Genomic DNA, 21,282 nt, shown 5'->3' with positions numbered 1-21,282 from the left:
AACTTTCTTCCAAGGAGGTAATCCATCACAATGAAAGCTTAAATTACATTTGCTTTTCCTCAAGGTTTCCTTATCACCATGCCAATGCAGCTGAAAGCAAAGAAGTGCAATGATGATACAGCACATTAATGGGTGGAGTCTTTATACTTTTATTTCAACTTGCTTTTATGCTCTCTAGTGTCTGACGTGAAGGTGTATCAGGGTGTCTGTGTTTGTCCTTTGGAAGCTTTCCAGTTTTTGAACTCTAAGGGATAATATGTAACCCACAAAACAGTTTTTATTTATTCTTTTTTTTATTATTATTATCCTGAATTAGTATTCACAAAACTGCTTCTGTCTGGGACAGACCTTCCCTGGCAGGTAAATGAATTTTGAGATTCCTAATAAAAGCAGAAGGACTAGCTGTGATCATGCATCAGGTTTAAAAGCGCTCATCTGAATCCATCACTAGCCATGTTTACATTTGCAAAATTTCATCAACTGGGTTAAAATTCCAATCAGACTTGTACTGTTTACATGGCCGTGAAAAACTCAAACTAAATAAATAGTTTCATAAGACGACCCCATTTCAGTTTCTACCCCTGTGATAAGTTTAAGTTTTTAATCTATTTGTATCATATACCAACCAGTTCTGTTTTGGTCAAGTCATGTCTTCTGCTAGCTAAACCACTAAAAAGGAATACTCAATTTGGTCCTATGAGGGACGCAGTCCAGCAGGTTTTCCATGGATCCCTGCTCCATCACACCGGACTCAAATTAATGAGTCATTGTGCAGAACTTGATAGGCTATTAGATCAATTTAATTAGATTCAGAAGTGTTGAAGGAGGAATCCATTGAAAACCTGCTGGTTTGCGGCCCTCGTAGAACCGAAGTGAGTAGCCCTGCACTAAAATATATAACGTTACTGTTACGACCCACTTTAGGGGTATGGTTGAGTGCAACAAAAAATAGACGTTAGGGACAGATGTAAGATAATAATTAGCACATTTTATTGAAATCCCGTGAAATGAGTGAAAACCTGTAACAAAAAAATACACAAAACAAACAAGTGCTGGGGTTAGCGGACCTGCTGAAAGAAAAAACCAAAACATATACCCAAAACCCACCGAGTGCAAACAATGAAATGACTAAACCCGGTGAGGACACTAAAACCAAATAAAAGGGCAGCAGATATATAACTAATGTGACCGTCGTCACAAACAAAACAAACACTAATCTAGCCCAACACTAAAACCAAACACTGTGACAGAACAACTAAAGAGGTAGCAAAGCTTAAACAAAACTGGGTGTATAACGGTGAATCCAACAAAATCAGAACCATTACTAAGTCCTACCACAGGACAGCACAAAATGGTTCGACACAAAACGGAACACCAACACGAAGCACAGCGAACACCCAGTTAGCCCTACAACCAAAACCTCTGTCACAATCAGGATGAGACCACCTGCGCCAACCAGTCTCACTCTGATGCCACACACACACACACCCAGTGCACAACGTGAGGGGAAAGCGGCCTGAGCCATTCCGGCTTCCCCCTTCTGACTGGCTGCTGCAGCCACTTTTTCCAATCTTGTCTTCCAGTAAGCTGCAGCCTGATTGGTCCGACAATTAGCCAATCAGAAGGGAGGAGACTGAGGTGTGTTGAATCCAGCCACTCCAGAAAGAGAGCCTCCAAACCAGGCAATCAGCGGCAGAATGAGTCGCAGCTGCCAGCAATTGGCAGTGGCCGTAACAGTTACATTAAAGTATGGCGGATAACTTCTAATTAAAATACTGATCTTAGGCTGCTGGGGCCTGTGCCCTATGGCTGTTGGGGGCTCTGGCTGGGGCCTTCCTCTGCTGCCTTCTTGGTTGGTGCATCGTCATCGCTGAGGTAGGGTGGCTAGGATTTGTACTCCAGGATTGCTGCTGATTGCTCGGGTTTCGGGGCCCCCCGGTCACCTTTTGACATTTGCAGAGGTAGGGTTGCATTTGCACGATCACACCTATCTTTGAACACTCTTCATTCCTCATATTCTGCATGCTGATACAGTCACTGAGTTGTCCTGTAGTTTTCACATCAATAGTTACTTTTCTATAGTGTTTTGCTTTCTCCTGGTGCTTTGGTTGTCATTGTTATACATGTTTTTCTCAGCTTGTTTGTCTCTTATAGAGGCTCCCAAAGATTGTCAGCTATGTTTTCCTGCAAAGGCCATGGTGTAGCAGTTGTTTCTAAGTGTTTCTGTTTTAATTGAAAAACTACTGTTTTCTTTCTGGTGGGTCTTTATCTCCTCTTTCTTCTCTCCACTCTCCTTTTTTATTTCTGTTCACTTCTTATCCTTATGTTGATGATGTTATTGGTTGTAAATTGATCAGGTCTTGAACGAGATCATGCTTCATTCCCTGATTGTTTACTGAATAGCTGGGCTCTGATTTTGCCAAATGCCCAAATTGTTGGTGGTTAGACTGTCTCTTTAAGATCACTACTTCCTCCCAACATTTCTTACAAAGTCACCTTGGCATACCCAGGGTGTTCAAGGTTATGATAGTCTTTAAATTGTGATTATGAAGTTTTTGTTAAAAAAAAAAAAAAAAAGGACCAGTAGCTCATTAGCAATTTGCCTCTGAGTTGTGGGCGGAGTCAGCGCAGCTCAGTGCCCTCCCCCATTGGAACTGAACATAGTAATGCAAGGATAATGTACATGTTTTACAAACCTTAAAAAAAAGCTAAAAAAAAACAAAAAAAACAAAGTCTGTCAAATAATGCTGATATCATAACTTCATCTGTTGTGAATTTCCTGAATTTGGTGCCAATCTTGCACCCATTGTGTGTTCTACGCCTGAATTCAGCTGATATGTGCAGTACCTAATGTTCACACTTACTGAACATACCTGATTTTAAGATCAGTTATGCACTAGTACATTACAAAAATATGAAAGCAGCCTAAGATAAAAGCCAGATGATTTTGTAATGATTTTAGCTGTAGCATCAGATGGAAAGGAAGACAGATTGCTGCCAAAAGCATACAGACTACTGGAGAGGATAAGAGTGGGAGGGTGGAAGACAGATGGGGCCCACACACACATGCACACAAACTTCACTCAGTGCCCATGCAAGCACTTTATTTCACTCATGTAGCTTTTTCCTGACTGCTAACACAATAAAGATTTAATTTAAAGGCGATTAATACTGACATTCCAGTTAGCCTAAAAGATATTTCTACAACAGCATGAAAACATATTTAAACTACAACCCCGGTGCATTTAACCAATACTGTAAGTCTTATTTATGTGTTTTAATTGTTATTAATATGCTCAGTCCTGATATAAAATTCTGGATATAAGGTTTCAGAAAAACTCATTCCACCTGAGTCATTTTAAACTTCAGCAAACTGCTAAGTAATGCTTGAAATAAGGTAAAGAGCAACTAAACAAAACCACTCCAGTTTTAGAACCTCATAGATGTGAAGCACTTAAAGTGATCCATAGAAAAAAATCATTTGCACTGCCTTGCAGTAAACACTGCCAATCTTTCCAACAAATTGACCAATTACTGTCATGCATAAGTCTTGCAGCCTGTTTTTTTTCCAAACTAACTGGCTGACAGTCATCGATCACATGTTTATCATGTCTGGTCTGAATGAGGTTGAGTTTGTCCATCATCACTGGGTAATGTAACAGAGATTTTACAGCTCACAGCTCAGTTTTCTAACATGGGTGTTATTGCACAACTTTACAACAACAGCTACCATAACTGTAATGGTGAAGGGAGATCACCTGTCAACGGGCATTTCCAGTTGGATGGAGACTGGAGCTGACTGAGGATTCACTTAAGGGATTATATCTCATAGCAAGTCTCAGAAAACCCCAGAAAACCTCTGCTCCCCTAGCTATCCTAGTTGGGAGGATGGATATATATTAACATTTATACAGCTCTTTCCTAAGCTTAACAAGGAAGATCTGTTTCCTCACATCTGCAATTTTTCCTTGGTTTTGGCACTTTTCATCCTGCTATACTTTGTCAGTCCCATTTTCCCATGCTGTCAAACTAACTTTCACTTGTCTCTATGGTCCATGGTCTTCTTCCTGCTGCAGCTTTTCTACTATAGAAAAATTCTTCTATTCTGTCATTCTCCCTCCAGACTGTCTTTTGTGAAGCTTGCCTCCTCTGTATCTTCTCTTCCTGACGCCTGAGAAGTCTCATCAGAAGTCTCTGCCATCTTCTAACACCACTCATGCATTACCCGCATATAGACTCCTGCTGGTCCTATCCTTTCCCCCTCCTTCATTTCCACTGACCCAAAATGTCCACTGGGCCCTTAACATCAAAAACAAAATGTTTTAAATTTGTCCTTTGTACATCACCGCATCATGTTCCAGTGCTCAGGAATGATGACTCTCTCAGAAATGGCAAACAAATCCAGAGCAACCAGGAAGAGAAGAGCTCATTGAGAATTGATCTATCTATCCAACTTTGCTAGTTTTGTGTGAAAAAAAGAGAAAGTGATGTAAAATACTGGATTTTATATAAAAAGTTATTGCAGTTACCTCCCATTGTGCTTCATCGAAACAAAGAATAAACTGAAGAAAGCATTTCAGTGGATGGCAGGCAATTATACATCCATCCAAAGGACAGAAAAAACTAAAAAATCATTGATAACTAAAAAACCTACATATTTTAAAATTCAGTTCAGTTTAATTCAGTTCAGTTCAGTTGTTATTTTGGGGGAAATTACAGCATTAAGTAAATGCTGTAAATGTAAATGCAATATACCATACAAAGAAAATGTATTCATATGTGTAAATGTGTTCACAACAGGGAGAAATGCATAAATCCCTGATTCATATAGTGGATGCCATAAACACTAGTTTCTAGCTAAAGCTAATTTGCAACCCCTGTACATGTTTAGACTTTTTTAATTAAAAATTTTAATGAAACAAAATTGGATCAATGTATAGAACAGGAAGCACTGTTAAGAAGGTACTTTGGCTTCCCGCCACAGACAAGGAACGTGCATGTTAGCTTAATCTGGTTGTTGGTCTCTTAGTGTTGGTCTTGCAATGGAACCTATCCACAATGTACCCTGCATCTCATCTAGTAACCACTAGGACAGGCTCCAGCTCCCCCACAACCCTGCAATGGAAAAATGCAATGATTTTATCCAGCTCTTGCATGTGCATCCTGACCGCCTCAAACAAATGACTTTATTTGCAATGCAAACAAAACAGACATTTCTTGTTAACTCGTCACCCTGTCTGATTCATTTTACTTTGTTGCAGTTTTCATTTTATCTTCAGTTTAGCTTCACTTTACATTCTTTAAAGTTAATTTAGTCTCTATTAAAATGCAGGATGACCGATGTAATAATTGCCTCCAATCGCTGTGTCTTGATGAATAAAACTCATCACATTTGTGTGTGTCTGTGTGTGTCAATGTACGTCAAGCTGTCGGGCCTAAACGAAGAATATAATCTTCATCAGACCTGCTTATTACTATCTTTTACCAGCATGTGTGTGTGTTTATTTGTGTGTGTGCCAACCAGCTGGAACCTTTACCAATGCAGATAATATTCTCTCAAACCCTTGTTCCATCCTTTCAGCCTGGCAGTGTATGCCACTGTGTGTGTGAGAAATTCAGACTGTATTCTCAGACACGCATAAATATGGAGTCCAGAGTCAGTGTGTGAGTCCATCGTTGATAGAACATTCCAGCATACCTCATGTGGGTGTATGTGTGTGCGCGTGTCAGAGAGAAAATAAAGGAGAAAAGGAATGTAGAGGAGAGCTGCAGGCAGAGTGGAATATTATAAAAAGCGAGAAAGACAAGATAGGAGTAGGGACGGCATTTTTGTTCAGCAGGTAGGGCACTGTGGTTTATAGATGCATCAAAATTCATATGCTTACAGTCACAGCTCTACACGAACACACATTCTAGCTTTTCATTTTTCAAGGACAGCCCTGAAAAGTGGGTATTAAAAAAAGAAAGATGGGAGGCCGTCTCAACAGATGACTTAAAAATCCACAGCATGCAGAGTAGCCCCACTACTGTTTAGAGTGTGCAGAATACAAAGAGACAGGGCATACGTGGTGGGAATAAACCAGACTCATTCACGGCAGCTTTGTCACAGTCATGCTGTATTTGTATTGCTGCGAGACTTCACCAGTTTTATCAGTGGGAAGTCCTAGCATGCACTAAAAACTGTTTTCTGCATAATGATTGGGTACATTCACAAATAAAGATCACATATACAGTGTGTGTAAAGCTTTCTGTTTGGAATTGAGTTAATTGATGCTGTCAGTGCAGCAGAATAAAATCCAAAGGAAAGGCAAGAAAAGAAAAAAAAAATACTACATGCAGCCAACGTCTCACCAAATGTCAGCCTCATCACACAATCAGCTCTGTGAGGCTGTGCAGGTGTTGGCTAAATGTTTGTGAAAGAACACTATCATATCTGCAACCAAAACTTTGGCTTATAAAATGCATGTTAGCATGTTCAACTGACTGAAACAATATTTATTTAATTTTTCAAAGTCAGATGGTACCATCCATCCATCCATCCATCCATCCATCCATCCATCCATCCATCCATCCATTCATCCATCCATCCATCCATCCATCCATCCATTCATCCATCCTTCCTTCCATCTATTTCTTTGGTTTATCTGAGGTCAGGTTACAAAGACAATAGGTTCAGGAGGAAAACCCAGGTATTTCTCTCCCCAGCGACCCTCTCTAGTTTCTCATAGATGATTCCAATGCATTTCCAGTCCAGAAGGGATAATCCCTCCAGCAAGTCCTGGATCTGCCCAGGAGTCTCCTCCTGGTAGGAAATGTCTATAAAACCATAAAGGAAAGGCTAGTAGGAGGGCTCCTAATCAGATTCTTGAACCCCTTCAGCTGACTCCTGTCGATATGGAAGAGAGCAGCATGCCAACTTCCCTCTGGATTTGTGAGCTGAGGTCTCTGGCTAAGCCCAGCCACCCTCTGACGGATGCTCAAGCTCAGTGCAGCACCCTCACTACTGCAGATGAAACCCCAATTCATCGGTTCATCTCTTGTTCCATCCTACCATCATTCAAAAACAACATTCTAAGAACTTTAAACTCCTCCACCTAAGGCAGAGATTTTTTTAATTCTGAAGCACTCCATTGTTTTCTGGTTGAAAACCATGGCCTCCAACATTGAGAGACTGACTTTCATCTCGACTGTTTCAGGCTGTCGCTGCAAGTAGATCGGCAAAAAGAGGGACTAAAACTCTGAGGTCCCGAAACCAAGACATGCTCCTCTCCCAGATTACTCTTTGAGATCTTATCCATGAACACCACAAACATGATTGGTAAGCAGCTTGCATCAAGTCTTCAAGTTGGAAAAACAATTTTCCTTGGCGTAATCTCTCTACTCATGTTCTAGTTCAGGTGTCAAGCTTTGAACTGGTAAGTAAAAAAAAGAAGCCACTAACAAAATAAGCATGAGTAATAATACACAGCTCATTCATGAAATGGAAAATAAAGAATACAGTACAAAATGTACAAACCTGCAAAGCTGTTCAATTTTCTGCTTTGCCACCATTTGAAAGGTTCCTCGGCTGTTTTGTTAAGGGGTGTAATAGACTGACTTTAAACTTGACTCAACTTTGTGTCATGGTCTATGCATTTGGGGTTAGGGTTCTTTTAGTCTTGTCATACTGAGTTCTGTCTTTCCTGTTTTATTTTGTAGTCTTCATGTCATTTTTTGTTCGTGTAGCCTTCTTGCCATGCAATGTTCATGTCATGTTACAGTCTTATCTCCATCGTGCTTCCCAGATTTTTACAAGATTGGTTCTTATATCATTAAAACGTTTCTGCACTGCCCTGCGATTGACTGGTGACCTGTCCAGAGTGTTCCCTGCATCTCACCTGCTAAATGCATGATTAGGCTCCAGCTTCCCCGCAACCCTCAATGGACAAAGCGGTATAGATAATGGGTGAATGGACGGATGTTTCTGCACCGCTCTGCTTCCTGCCTCATCAGCCTGGATTTGGGTCCGCTTCCCCCTTCATGACACTTTGTCTTAATACTGATTGTGTACTCTGGCAAATTGTGACTTGCTGTTGATGAATTTCAGCAAGTGATTCTAATTGCAAATCACTCCCCCTGGGCCTCTATTTCTATGAAACAATGGGGTTTTAACACACGTAGAGGGGCTGTTTGGTGACTTTTGTCTTTAACTAACATGCTACACTTTTTTTGCCTAGTGGAGGAACTTTTAGGCCATTTTTTCCTAATTGACAGTATTTCAGAAAGGTCAAACTTCGGCAGCCAAATGCTGCATGAATTAATGATAAAACAATTATGTTTTGAGGCGTAAAGAGTCTATAAGCCTGCTTGGACTCAACGGAGAGGTGCTGAGGGAGGACACAGACTACATCAACTTCTGTGTTGAGTCAGTCCTACAAACAAAAGAGCTTATCAACATACTAAGCTTGAGCCGAAAAAAACAGTTTTTTTAAAACACTGAATAAATAAAATCTTAATTATTAATAATGAAAATAACTCTATGTTTATAATGAATGCCTAGTCTTTCGTGGTTTACTTCCTGTTTGAATTAGTTTTGCATAGTGCTCTCTCTAATTTCTGTTTATCTGATCCACATTTAAAAAAGGGGCGTTCATGAACCAGTGCATCTGCCTGTAGCTGTTTATGGGTGGTGGAGCTAAACCGCTCAAATGGATGGACATATTGTAAAGAGCCACAAGCTGTCCTTGGTGCAGAAACATTTGAGCGTGACTGGCAATATGATGTTCTTCTTGTTTTCTACAACACAAGCTTGCTTGACAAAATGGTAGAAGTAGATCTTAAATGATAATTTAAATGATTAAATAGAAATTTTTAATGTTTCATTATTGCAACTATGTAATGCTTTCGTTTTGTGCTTTTCTCCTCATTTCAGTAATCTAGGAGTTTTGGCTTTTGCATGAGCAATGAAAGTGTACACATCAAACATCGTAATGATTATATTTTGTATATTGCTGTACAAGCAAACAAGTATTGGAGAAAAAATGTGACTAAAATAATTGATGATGATGAGAAAAATTGAACCCCGGTATGTAATAGAGAGGCTGTCCTATGTCTGAACCCTGTCTGCCTTTCAAGATGTAATCAGCCCTTTATCTTTCACATACATGTGTTCAGTCCATGATAAAAACTGATGATTAGGCAAATGGTTTTGAAAAGATTTGACTTTTTTTTTCTCCCCATAAAGATTAATTTTAGCATATTTCCCATCAAGTCTTATGGAATGAGCTCAAGAAAAAGGTTAGGAAATCACAGAATGACTAATGTAAAGAGAGAAACAATTAACAAGTTTTACTTCCTAGCAGTCATTTTAGTAAAAGACTTCAGAAAATCTATCAACTACATGACAAATTATTTCAATGCAAATGTTAACTTAATACAAAATTGTGAAGTTTTTACTTGATTTATTTGAAAGTTAGCTAGTTTACAGCCAGTAGAGGTTATAGCATGATAACTTTTTGTTTTGTCAGGAATAGAATAAACTGGTTTAAACAATCAACCTATAAGGTCATGTAGGTTGGAAGGGTTGATTGTTGATAAAAAGGCTTATCTTTATAACTATCTCTTATAAAAGTATAACCAACATATTTCATTAATAAATAATAGTAATAAGATTGCATTAATTCTATAATAATGATACAATATATAGTCATATTCAACTAACAGGGGCATATTTCTAAAGTATAATTCTGCTGCTTTACATAAAATTCTCAAATCTTATATTTCAATCTAAACAGAAATGAACTGCCGGATTTGAAATAGGATTTTTTCCAGTGCTGATTTATCTTTAAGCTTAACCTTTATTAAAGCCTTCGAAATGTTCTCCCATTGAGTAATAGCATATATCAGCTTTCCTGTAGTTGGGGTCTTTCACATTTAGCAGACAATTTATCAGTACTCCCACGAGAAAAGTGCACGCCCACCGACCTCCCACCTCCATGCTGAGAGAAGTGAAGGTTGATTGAAGGTGGGAGTGCTTCAATGTTACTTTCAAGCAGGCTGCACCATTATAGGTGCTTTGATGATGTAACAGATCCACAATGGAATATAGATACTGCTACTTTTTGGTTTCCATGTGCCCCCACAGTGTGCTGCATTTAATAAAGCCAAAATAAAAAGGAGGTTAGAGGGTAAAAGTTAATGACAATCAGAAAGAAAGGCAGATCTTAAAGGTTATAAAAAAATAAAGATATTGCACTCAAACACTAAACAGCCTAAATGAGTTATTTTTGCAGAGCATGGGATCATTCAACCTACCCTCTTTGCTTTGCCCTTTATACTTACTTTCTTCCATTTGCCTTTAAAAAAAGTGCAAATCTGTCCTTTTTGTCATGGTTTCTTGCAGTTTGCCCATCAACTGATCTCTAATTGCTTGAATAAAGGTTTTAGTTCCTTCTCTTCATGTTCTCTGCTTTCAAAATTGCTTCTAACATTTATATTTCTTTCTGCACGGTTTTAATTCATATATACCTCATCCATCTCAGCTGTTCTACGTTTGGTGATTTGTCTTTCCTAGTAGAGCTGGGGCATGAGTAGAATATAACAGTTGAAGACATCTTTGAATACCACTTACTTCTTTCGTCCACCCTTACATTTACTCCTTGACCTTAGCTTCCCCTTCATTCGACCATTTGTCAATTTATGTCCCTTTCTCTTACACTTGACACCCCTAAATCTTACTGCCTTTTCCTTCTTTCGAATATATGGCACTTAGGCTATTAATCTCTTCCTTGCCGTCCTTGATTCTTTGGTTCATTCATTCCATTTCATCATAATCTTCCTGTAAGTCTCTATTTTCCTCCACCTAAAAATTGCCCTGTCATTTCCCCGGTGCACAATCTGTCTTATTGTATTTACTGTTGCATCCTCTCCATGTCACCTTCCCAAGTGAATCAACATTCGTGCTTTAAGATGTGGCTCATCTTTTACTACCGCATGGACTGAAGGAAGAGGCAAATCAAAAGAGCAAGTAATACACAAAGCATTTAATTCTTATCTCTGGGAATATATGAAATGCATTTATGTGCTGCTTCATCTCCCCAGCATCTTATCACTGAGGCACAGCATCCGCAATAATCCCACATCACATCATGATTTTGGAGAGTTCCCTGCAGCCATATTTCTTTTTTGATGCATTGTTTCCATTAGAAAGATACAGATGTGAACCAACATGCTGACACCTCATAATGAAGTGTAGAGGTTTGATTTTATCTAGTAAGCATTATGCACCCTGCTGTGCTCCCTCCTGGCTAAACGTAAAGCGTTATCCAACATTACTTTTCTCTTTCCATCTTCACACATTGTGAGAGTTAAGAATTTTACGTTATGATACTCACTGTGATCCTGTAGAGTCACTTCCCATTCAGGTTTATGAGCTCTTTGTGGTGGTACCCTCGGAAGTAGTTTAGATAGCAAGATGTTTTGTAAAACAAGTGCAGCAATGATCACAAACCTGTATGGTACAAATCAAACTTTCTCAAACTCCATATAAACGCCTCATCCTGGTTACAGTCAAAACTGGGATTAGACTTAATACTGTGATGCTGATATGCTTGTACATATCCTTAGTCACTTCATCTTGTGTAATTGATTGACAGGATAGATTGACACAAATAAAAAGTCAAATCTCATCAAATAAAGACAACGGTGTATTCAAAGTTGTTAGTTCTTTTATTAAGGTTGCTGCCAATGCAATTATTGATTGGTCAATTGATTATCACTATGCTGATCAAAAGCTAAGTCCAAGTAAATTTCAGTAAATTTTATTTACTTTATATATAAAAACTTTTAAATGACTTCTGAGTCCAACTTCAGCAACGGTACATGAGCTCAGTCTTCTGTCTCTGGAATATTCGTCAACTCTGACATAGAAAAAAAATTCTTTTGTTCTTCCTTTTTGTCTTTTTTATGATTTATTATTTCAGACAAAAAAGAGAGAACATAGTTTGTCTTTTATATCTGCCTCTGCCTACACATTTTTTCCCTTGTTACTTGAATCTCTGTCAAGACCCTTTTCTCTGCTGTAGATGAAGAAGATGGCATAACTGTCATATCACATGAATGTTTTCAGAAAAGATGAGTCGTCAGGAGATTCCTGAAGACATAGAAGGGCAATCCTGATTGACAGCATTTGCAAGCTTGTTAAGCCACAGATGATCACAGTGTAGACGGAGACTGCCTCATGTTTATGGATAACGGTCCCAGACACTTGTATGATGAGTACATGCTTAAAAGTCATGTTGCATGACTGTATGAAAGAACATACTTAAAGCAGTAACTTGAGTTTGAAAATATTATATTTCATGTAGAAATGTGGAAAGCGGATGCACAAGGTTTTCAGCAGTATGCTGCTGTGAAATAGCTTTGGTCTGCAAAAACAGCACTGTGCATTTTCTAGTCTAGTCCGTAATGACTTGTGACGGTTACATGCTACCCCCTTGTAATCCCTGTCCATTAATCTCTGGTGAGTGACAGATTTTCAGCTCACCTGCAGTATCATTTTACAGTTTTTTCAGCCTTGTGCTGATAATTTCTCAAGATTCAAAATAAATAAATTGTCATTACGCAAGAATCATAAAATTTTGAGGAGTCTCTTAGTGAAAGCACTCATAAATAATAATAATAATAATAATAAAAAACAGGAATATAACAGGCACACATAAATAAGAAAAAATTAAAGATATATGTAGCCAGGTGAAAGATAGTGTTCACCCTTGAGCCACCAGATGACACTGTGTACGGTTTAGTGCCATAGACTGTATATCAGGGTTGGCCAACGTCGGCCCTCAAGAGCCACAATCCTGCATGTTTTCCATGCATCCCTGCACCAACACACCTGACTCAAATTAAAAGGATCCAACAACCTATAGGGATCTGGACAATGACTCATTAGTTTAAGTCAGGTGTGTCGGTGCAGGGATGCATGTAAAACCTGCAGGATTGTGGCTCTCAAGGACCGACGTTGTATGGAGGGACATGCTGAGAGAGGACCCGCCAGATGTGTATGAATGGCAGGTGCTACCATTCGGCACCACCAGCAGCCCGTGCTGCGCTATTTTCGCTCTACAGCGACACGCACACCACCACCAAGGCGAGTACCCCGGAGTACTGCAGATGGTGCAGCAGAACTTCTACATCGACAACTGCCTCGCAAGCTTCCCGACGGCACCAGCAGCCAAGCAGCGGGTCGACCAGCTGCGCACCGTGCTAGCAGATGGGGGATTCCACATCAGGCAGTGGGCCAGCAACCAGCCAGCGGTGGTGGCACACCTCCCCACCGATGCTAGATCATCGGCTACAGAGCAGTGGCTCAGCCAGAGCCGCATCGACCCGCTCGAACCCACGTTGGGCCTGAGGTGCAACTGTGCCACCGACACGCTTGGCTACCAGTACCGAACTATCGAGTACCCGGCCCTGACGATGAGGACTGCTTACCAGGTACTAGCCAGCCAATATGACCCCCTAGGGTTCGTGGTGCCATACACCACCCGCGCCAAGGTGCTAATCCAACAGCTTTGGCACAAACAACGCGGCTGGGACGACCCGGACTTACCTCCGGCCCTCCAAGCAGCCTGGCAGGCCTGGGAAAGCGAGCTGGCACACCTTCAAACCGTGTTCATCCCCCGCTGCTACTCGCCACTTCCTGCTGAAAGTTTGGATGCAGGATACGATCTCCATATTTTCTGTGATGCCTCGGAGCAAGCGTACGGAGCGGTGGCGTACCTCGCCGTGAACATCGGAGACAACATCCACGTCTCCTTTGTAATGGCTTTTGGGTCGCCCCCAGACGCCAGCAGTCCATACCCCGCTTGGACCTCTGCACAGCATTGTGGGGTCGTAACTTCCCCACAATGGGGACTGACTCTCTTTTGGAGCCCCTAGTGGATGAGGGGGGAACTGTAAACATTCGCACTTCCGCATAGGCTTCACATTTTACCGGCTGAGGTTGCCGCTTGTTTAGGGCCCAAGCATGTAAGGTATGTGACAGGAAATGATGCAAAAAAACAGTAGGGGGGAAGCTTCATATTCCACATGGTGCACATGTTCTATGCTGAGCATCTGAGGTTCATTAAAGAGGATTCATGGGTGTGAGTCATTGTAGGTTACCCCGTCAGGATAGCACTTTGAGTATGCTAGCTGCATGCAGCCTGTAAATTTTGAGTTAACTGTGACCGTTTCAGTTTCTCAAGCACTAATTGATAGAAATATAATTTTATTTCTGGAAAAGTGTATTTACTGGGACTCAGTTTTCTGTGGTAAAATGTTGACACCCACAAGTGAACCCGGTACTTGACACATAGACTGGAAAGTGACAGACTGAGAGACTTCTGTCAACTTGAACTTCTGTCAAACCTGCCTGTTTATTTTTTATTCCAGCGTTTTCTTGTTATTTCAGGCAGTTGAAAAATAAAGACCCCCACAACTTTGCGTCTGGTGAATAGAAATTTCCCCTGCCGCCATCTGTGTGTCTGAGAAGGTGTGAATCTTCAATTTTGATCTACAGGGAGGCAATTGCTTTCACAGCTCTGGGGAAGAAGCTATCGCTGAGTCTTTTTGTGGGGTTTTAATGTTTCTGTACTGCTTTCCTGATGGAAGCCCAGGTGGGCCGGGTCAGCTGCAATGTGTCTGGCCCTATTCTGGACTCGGGCGGTGTAGATGGAGTCCAGATCTGGTAGACAGTGGCCCACAATCCCCTGAGCTGTCCTGACCACCCGGGTTAGGTTCCTCTTGTTCTGTGCGGCTGCCATACTACACCACCACACTAAGACACAGGATGCTCTCAGTGGTGGCTCTGTAAAAGTTCAAGAGCAGCTGAGAAGAGAGTCCTGTCCACTTCAGCTTCCTGAGGAGAGCCGTTGTTGGGCTTCTTCACCAAGTGGGAAGTGTTCACAGTCCAGGAGAGGTCTGAAGAAATGTGGATGCCCAGGAACTTATTGCTGTCCACGTGCTCCACTGCCTCTCCATGTCTGCTGAGAGGAGCGTGCTCAGTCTACCAGGACCTCCTGTAATCTACTATGACCTCCCGGGCCTTGTTGGTGTTAAAAACCATATTGTTTTTTTAATACCGTTTTGTGAGATTCTGGACCTTTTCTCTGTACTGGGTCTCATAATTGTTGGATATGAGACCCACCACGGTGGTATCGTCCACAAACTTCACAACCATGTTGTTTGGGTGGATGGCAGAGCAGTCCTGTGTGAAGAGGGTGAAGAGAGCAGGGCTGAGCACACAACCCTGTGGCAATGCAGTGATGACGGTCAGTGGTGAAGATGTTGACTTCCCTATCTTCATCACCTGGGGCCTGTTGGTAAGGAAGTCACTGATCCAGGTGCAGAATGATGCTGACAGACCCAGGTTGTGGAGCTTCTGGGCCAGCACATTCGAGAGAACAGTGTTAAAGGCTAAGCTGAAGTCCACAAACAGCATCCTAACATAGGTGTTGGGATGCTGCAGGTGAGTCAGGGCCGTGTGAAGCACTATCGAGACAGCATTCTCTGTATAACGGTTCTCCCTGTAAGAGAATTGCAGGCTGTCCAGGCCGTTTCTAGCGGTGGGTTTGGTCCTGTAGATCAGAGGTCTGTAGGCAGGGATCAACACCATAAAAATATGATCTGATATCTCGACGTGAGGAGCTACTGCAGCCTTGTATGCTCCTGTAATGTTACCGTACACCTGATCCAGTATATGAAAGTCTCTTGTTGGAAAGTTTACAAATTTGTGGAATTTGGGGAGGACAGATTTTAATTCCACATGGTTAAAGGGCACAGCCACGATCACAGCCACATCTGGATTCATTTGTCTGGTAATCAGTACAGCTCCTCCAGCGCTAACTTAGTATTAGCTCATGGTGGTATATAGACCACTATGATCACAACCAAGCTGAGTTCTCCAACCAGTTTAAACAGTCTGCACTTTACTGACAGATATTCCAGGTCGGGGGAGCAGAAGGTTCCAATAATGTTCATAGCTGTACACCACGAGTTATGAATGTACAGCGCCAAACCTCCGCCTTTGGTCTTATCTGAAGCTGCAGTCCGGTCAGCACAGAACAGAGAGTGCTCCGCTAGCTCCACCGCTGTGTCGGGGATATTGTTGTCCAGCCAGGTCTCATTGAAGAAGCCACACAGCAGTCAGTCTTACATGAGATGATGCTCAGATGAATTTTGTCCAGCTTGTTGGAGAGACACCTGGCAGAGGAGACTGGCCAGAGCCTGTCTGTCTGAGTTAGCTTGTAGCCTAGCACACAGCCCGCTCTGCTTGCCCTGCTTTTGTTTATGTTGTCTGTCTGCTATGTTATTTATGATGGTGAGGGGCCTCTATGGTCAGCTGCAGTTTGGGTGGAATAAAATCTGGCTTTGGCGATGAAGAAAAATTGTAGTTTTTCCCCAATTCTAGTAGATCAGCCCTTCCATGCTGGATTAAGGTTTCCAGTCTTAAAAATGCGGATGAAAACATGAACATAAACATAAAAACAAACAAAATAGCCATAATTTTTCTTGAAAAGACTGTAAACTCAGACACAACAAGTTCCATCAATCTTAGAAAACCTGCTTCAACAAAACTGATGGAAATCATGTCTTTTCTATCGTCTTTGGCTTTGTTCACACTGCAGGGCCTAAAGGTTTTGTGCAAAATTCACTTTTTAAAGATTGATTTAGGTCATAGGTGTCCTCAAAGCATACAGGACCAAGAATGAGAAAATTCTGTCTCCTTTCTCACTTGCTTGCTCCACTTTTTAGTGAATGTGTGCTCAAACAGGTGAGTCTGAGATCTTTACCTTTGTGACCTCACAAAGGAAAATAACTGCCCCTGGTAGTGGGCAAAAGCCAGATTTGGGCCACTTTTGTCTCCAGTGTGAACATAGCCTTTAAGATCAGATGCATTAGCAATTGTACTGCATTCTGTGGGTTTTTTTCTCAATGGTTTGGTAACCTGATGCCACTTTGTAGCAGTAGTGACACATTACTACCAGGTGATGGTTAAAAGAAGCTTGTTGCATACCGCAACGATAGTCACAAAACTAATGACCATCAAACAATTTGAAAATCATTACAGATCTCAGGTTGACTTTTAATTCAAAATATAAAAACAGCAGAGATCTGAGCAGGATTCTGTTATTCACTGATCATTATGAATGATACCAGACAGGAGGCCATTTCAGTGGAGTGAAAACTGACCGACTGAAACAGGTTTGCTAAAAGATCCCACGCTCATCTTTCATCTGAAATGAGAATGCACTATTCTTGATTACTTGTTAAGCAACATTGTTTTTGTCCTTGGATTCATTTTTGAAACGCTTATCCTGTCATACATATAAAAACTAAGCCTGCGTTGACAGCATGTTAACTGCTATGCAATGTCAGCTTCTTTGCCAAGTGTAAACTGTTAATCTGGCAGCATGGGGCCTCGTGCTTACTGAAGGAAACCAACTCAAAAAAGCATTCAGAAGAAGGGAAAAGGTGCTCAGCATAAAGTTATGACAGCGATGGGAGGACACATGGAAAAGCACTGTTTAGATGAGTTTTTTTTATTTTACTGTTCTCCCTGTAAAATATCAGTTCATGAGTGTAGTAGTATATCATTCTGTATAGTATATACAAGCTTTTTGTAATAACATAGTTTTCATTAACCTTGCTCTCTAGTTTAACTCATGTTTGAAAAATTTTTAAGGCTGCAGATTAGCTATAAGGAAAATAACAGCTTAAATTCACCGAAGCTAAATCATGCCAGCATGCATCATGTGCATACTTGTGTTCGTAGGGAGACAGAGGGTTTTCTTGCTCTGACATATGTCTGTGTGCATTTGTGTGTTTTTATGTGCGCACTTGGTGTGTAGCTTTCTCCCTCCTCTAGGGAGACCCCACGCACCGTCTGTCTCTGACTGATTTGGTATTCATTGCCACAGAGAGACAAGAAGGAAGACAGAGGGGGGGCAGAGAGAAGATGAAGAGGACAGAGTAAGGAAGAGATGATTAGATTCAAAAGCAGAAAGAAAAAGGAAGCAGAGAGAAAAAGGAAGAGAAGAGAGACATTTCTAAAAAAAAAAAGATTGTTTATGTAAAAAATAAACAATTTTCTTTTGTGTTTAAATAGATTAAAATCACCTACAATTTCATAATGATTCTGAAGTCATTCTGTAGCCATTTTCGTAACAAGTGTTGAAGTTTTTTCTGTTTTGTTTTGTATGTCCATCTCTGCACAACCCCAAATGGTGGATCCTGCTGCACAGAGCTGTAGAAGAGTAAAGACGAAGAAGCAGTGAGGCAGAAAATGAGAGGATATAATGAAGAAAGAGAAAAAAATGGAAGGAGGAGGAAACCCGTGAAGGAGGTTTCTGTCCTATTTGTTTTCATTAGGGTTTAGTTAATTTAAACAGAAGCTAAGAGTTATAAGGGAGATGAAAAGAAAAGTGATCAAAATACAAGATTTACACAGAGATAAGGGCAAATTTTCTAATTTACAGCATGAAAAGTTGGATCAGGAAAGCAAATATAAGAGAAGAACATCTTTTTAAAATGTCCAACATTAGTGAAGGTCACACCCAACTCTTGTCTAAAAGCTGTTCATCATCAAAAGAAGCAGGGTACATCCTGGACAGACCCCCAGTCTACCACAGGGCCACAGAGACAAACAACAACTCACACTCATTCCTAAGGACAATTTAGAGTAAACAATGAACCTAACATGCATGTCTTTGGACAGTGGGAGGAAACCAGAGTACCCAGAGAGACCTCACACACAGACAGGGACAACATGCAAACTCCACTCAGGAAGGTTCAAACCCTCACCCCCCTTGCCTTATAAACCCCATCAACGTTTGAACATCTTCCACAAATGTGCCTCACTGTAAAATCCTGGAGAGCCAGCAGTACCAGAACCAGACTGCCCAGTAGGTTTATAACCTGGGATTAAAGGGTGACTGTGGAATAAGTTATTGGAGTTTTGTCTGGGAGATCTAACACTGATTTAAATACAAGATTTTTTTTAAATACAAGGTGACGCTGGTGGCAGGTAAGTGACGCTAATGCCGCAGGTGACGTAGTTCCGGGGAGACGGCAGAGATGTTCACAAGTCATTTTTTGCAAGTCCAAGTCAAGTCTGAAGTCTTTGGGGGGTAAGACTTGATCAAGTCTCAAGTCTTTGGTCACGAGTCCAAGTCAAGTCTCAAGTCTCGATAAAATAATTTCCCATGTCTTTTCTTTTTTAATGAACCTTCTTATCTGCTGCTATTCGATCAACTAAGAAATAAGAACGCTGTCCAGCTATATTTTATATATTTAAAGCATCAACTGTATTATTATCCCTCCTTCATCTACTTTCATAAAATATCAGTACTGATTAGTTGTTATATGATCACTTTAAAAGAGTACTGCAGTGCAATATAAATGAAAACACACAATGAATGATTTCCTTTAAAAGGAAAATGTATTCTTCCATCATGAACATGGTTACAGTATATCTTGCCCCCTGTTAAGACTGTCTACGGTCTTTTCAAATTTTTAACTGGACATTACACTCTTTTCATGTCAGTACAGTAACATCCTTCTATTTAGTGCAAAACATCTCACTATAGCTTAATATAAACAACTTGTAAACAAAACACTTAAAGTACTTTAACAACTTGTTACAACGTTACTTCTGTGCCGACAATAACATTTTTTGTGGAAAGAATCAATTGTGGTGTTCTGACTAGAACAAAAGTATTAAACAAAAACAAACTTACATTAAGATCAGAATGTTTTATCTTAATTCTCTCTTAATGCACTACTGGGCAAACACCACCAAGCTTGAGTGTGTCTTCCAGAGGTCAGTAAGACCTAGAAAAGTATTAGGCAACAGAATGGTTACATTTCAAAAAGATCAAGGTGGACAATGTCCTTGCACTGATCCTGGCTCGGTGAGGGCGCATTATTAGGCCTCCATGACTAAATACCCGCTCTACTGGTGCACTGGTGGCAGGGACAGCAAGCACTCTCACAGTCACAAGAAAGAGCCTTGGGAAGACTTTGGCATGCCTCTTCCAGAAACCTAGGCAGTCCACTTCTTCTTCATCAGAGGACACCTGGATGTAGCGATCAAGCTCACCTCTGACAGATGATACATGGTCACCTTTCTTGTTGCTTTTCTTCCTGTAGCCAGTGAAAAGGCGTGGTGTTTTAGCAGGTGGTGCATCATCATTCTTATCATCCTCTCCACTAGTGCTCTCAGGAAGTATGGCGACTTTCCGAGCCTCAGCCAAGACCAGTTCTGAAAAGTTGCACACAAATCATGGTTAGTTGCAATATTATGATGTAGATTTGATACTACTCACAGTAGTCATGGTGAAGTTAATGAATGAGACTTTACTGATGTTATTGAAAGTGAGAAAAGATTTGTCTGCCTGAAATTTGGGAGGAGGAAATGTAGAAAATGTACTGAATTTAACTTTAATTTGGTGTCTGAGAACATCAAGTTTTGAATGTCAATGTGATGATGAGTTCAAATGATGTGCATTCATTCACCTACCTATTATCATCTCCTTCACTTCCCTCTTGACGTCATCTGGTCCAAGGACATCTTGCTCGAGCCAAAAAAAGCAAAATGATGGATCAAGTACAGCTGACATCATATAGACCATATCTCCATATGGAAGATCTCCTGCAGGTTGAGCTGAATCAGCCATTTTGACATTTGCAAAGATCCCCTGGAAACGGAATTGTAGTGACTTCTGGAGAGCTTTCACAAAACCACTCAGATGCCGAGTTGCATTCAGCATACTGTTGAGGTGGCTGTTGAGTGAGAGAACACAGGGCAGAACTGCACTTAAAGTCACAACTTTCTCCCCTTGTGTGAGGTCTGTTGCTTGAAGAAATGGGGCCAAAATATCCACAAGCTCTTTCAGCTGACTCAATTCTCTTGCAGATAGGCACAGGCCTTTATGTCCTTGGGCTTCTAGAAGAGTATTCAGACTTTGAGGGTCCAGCTCAGTGACTGACTCCACAAGGCGAAGAGTCGTATTCCATCGGGTTGACACGGCAGACGGGACGCTGCGATTGGCTCCAAACACTTTCTCAAATGCTTCTTTCAGCCTGCATGTGGAATGAAGCAGACTGCAGAATTTTGTAACTTTTGCCATTGCAGTATTCAGAATCTTAGTCTCTTTCAGTCCATCCCGCACCACAAGCTGTAATGAATGTGCAAAGCACTGAAGTCGCTGTTGACGGCAGCTGCGCTGGATAGATTCCACTTCATCCTGTAAACTGTCACTT

General features: G+C 41.0%; 1 protein-coding gene and 1 long non-coding RNA gene across 2 annotated transcripts; both read right to left on the bottom strand.

The window, feature by feature from the left end:
- Window positions 1–230: 230 nt before the first annotated feature.
- Window positions 231–19,494, bottom strand: LOC121640314. Its single transcript, XR_006010439.1, has 4 exons — window positions 19,089–19,494; window positions 15,812–15,819; window positions 14,077–14,086; window positions 231–242 (listed from the first exon to the last, which is right to left on the bottom strand). It is a non-coding gene; the product is annotated as an uncharacterized LOC121640314 (long non-coding RNA).
- Window positions 19,495–19,502: 8 nt separating this feature from the next.
- On the bottom strand, window positions 19,503–21,282 carry LOC121640312. The gene is made up of 2 exons (XM_041986023.1): window positions 20,540–21,282; window positions 19,503–20,281 (listed from the first exon to the last, which is right to left on the bottom strand). Exons 1-2 carry the CDS (start codon window positions 21,147–21,149, stop codon window positions 19,863–19,865), a joined length of 1,029 nt encoding a protein of 342 aa, XP_041841957.1. The 5' UTR covers window positions 21,150–21,282; the 3' UTR covers window positions 19,503–19,862.

The sequence above is a fragment of the Melanotaenia boesemani genome, chromosome 5 (assembly GCF_017639745.1).
Source record: "Melanotaenia boesemani isolate fMelBoe1 chromosome 5, fMelBoe1.pri, whole genome shotgun sequence".
NCBI lineage: Eukaryota > Metazoa > Chordata > Actinopteri > Atheriniformes > Melanotaeniidae > Melanotaenia > Melanotaenia boesemani.
Note: the sequence above shows the minus strand (reverse complement) of the source record. Positions and strands in the feature narration are given on the sequence as shown.

Coding starts and splice junctions, on each gene's coding strand:
- LOC121640312 (XM_041986023.1), bottom strand. CDS start 21,149: ATGGCAAAAGTTACAAAATTCTGCAGTCTGCTTCATTCCACATGCAGG. Junction 20,282..20,539: donor AGTGAAGGAGATGATAATAG/GTAGGTGAATGA, acceptor GCAACTTTTCAG/AACTGGTCTTGGCTGAGGCT.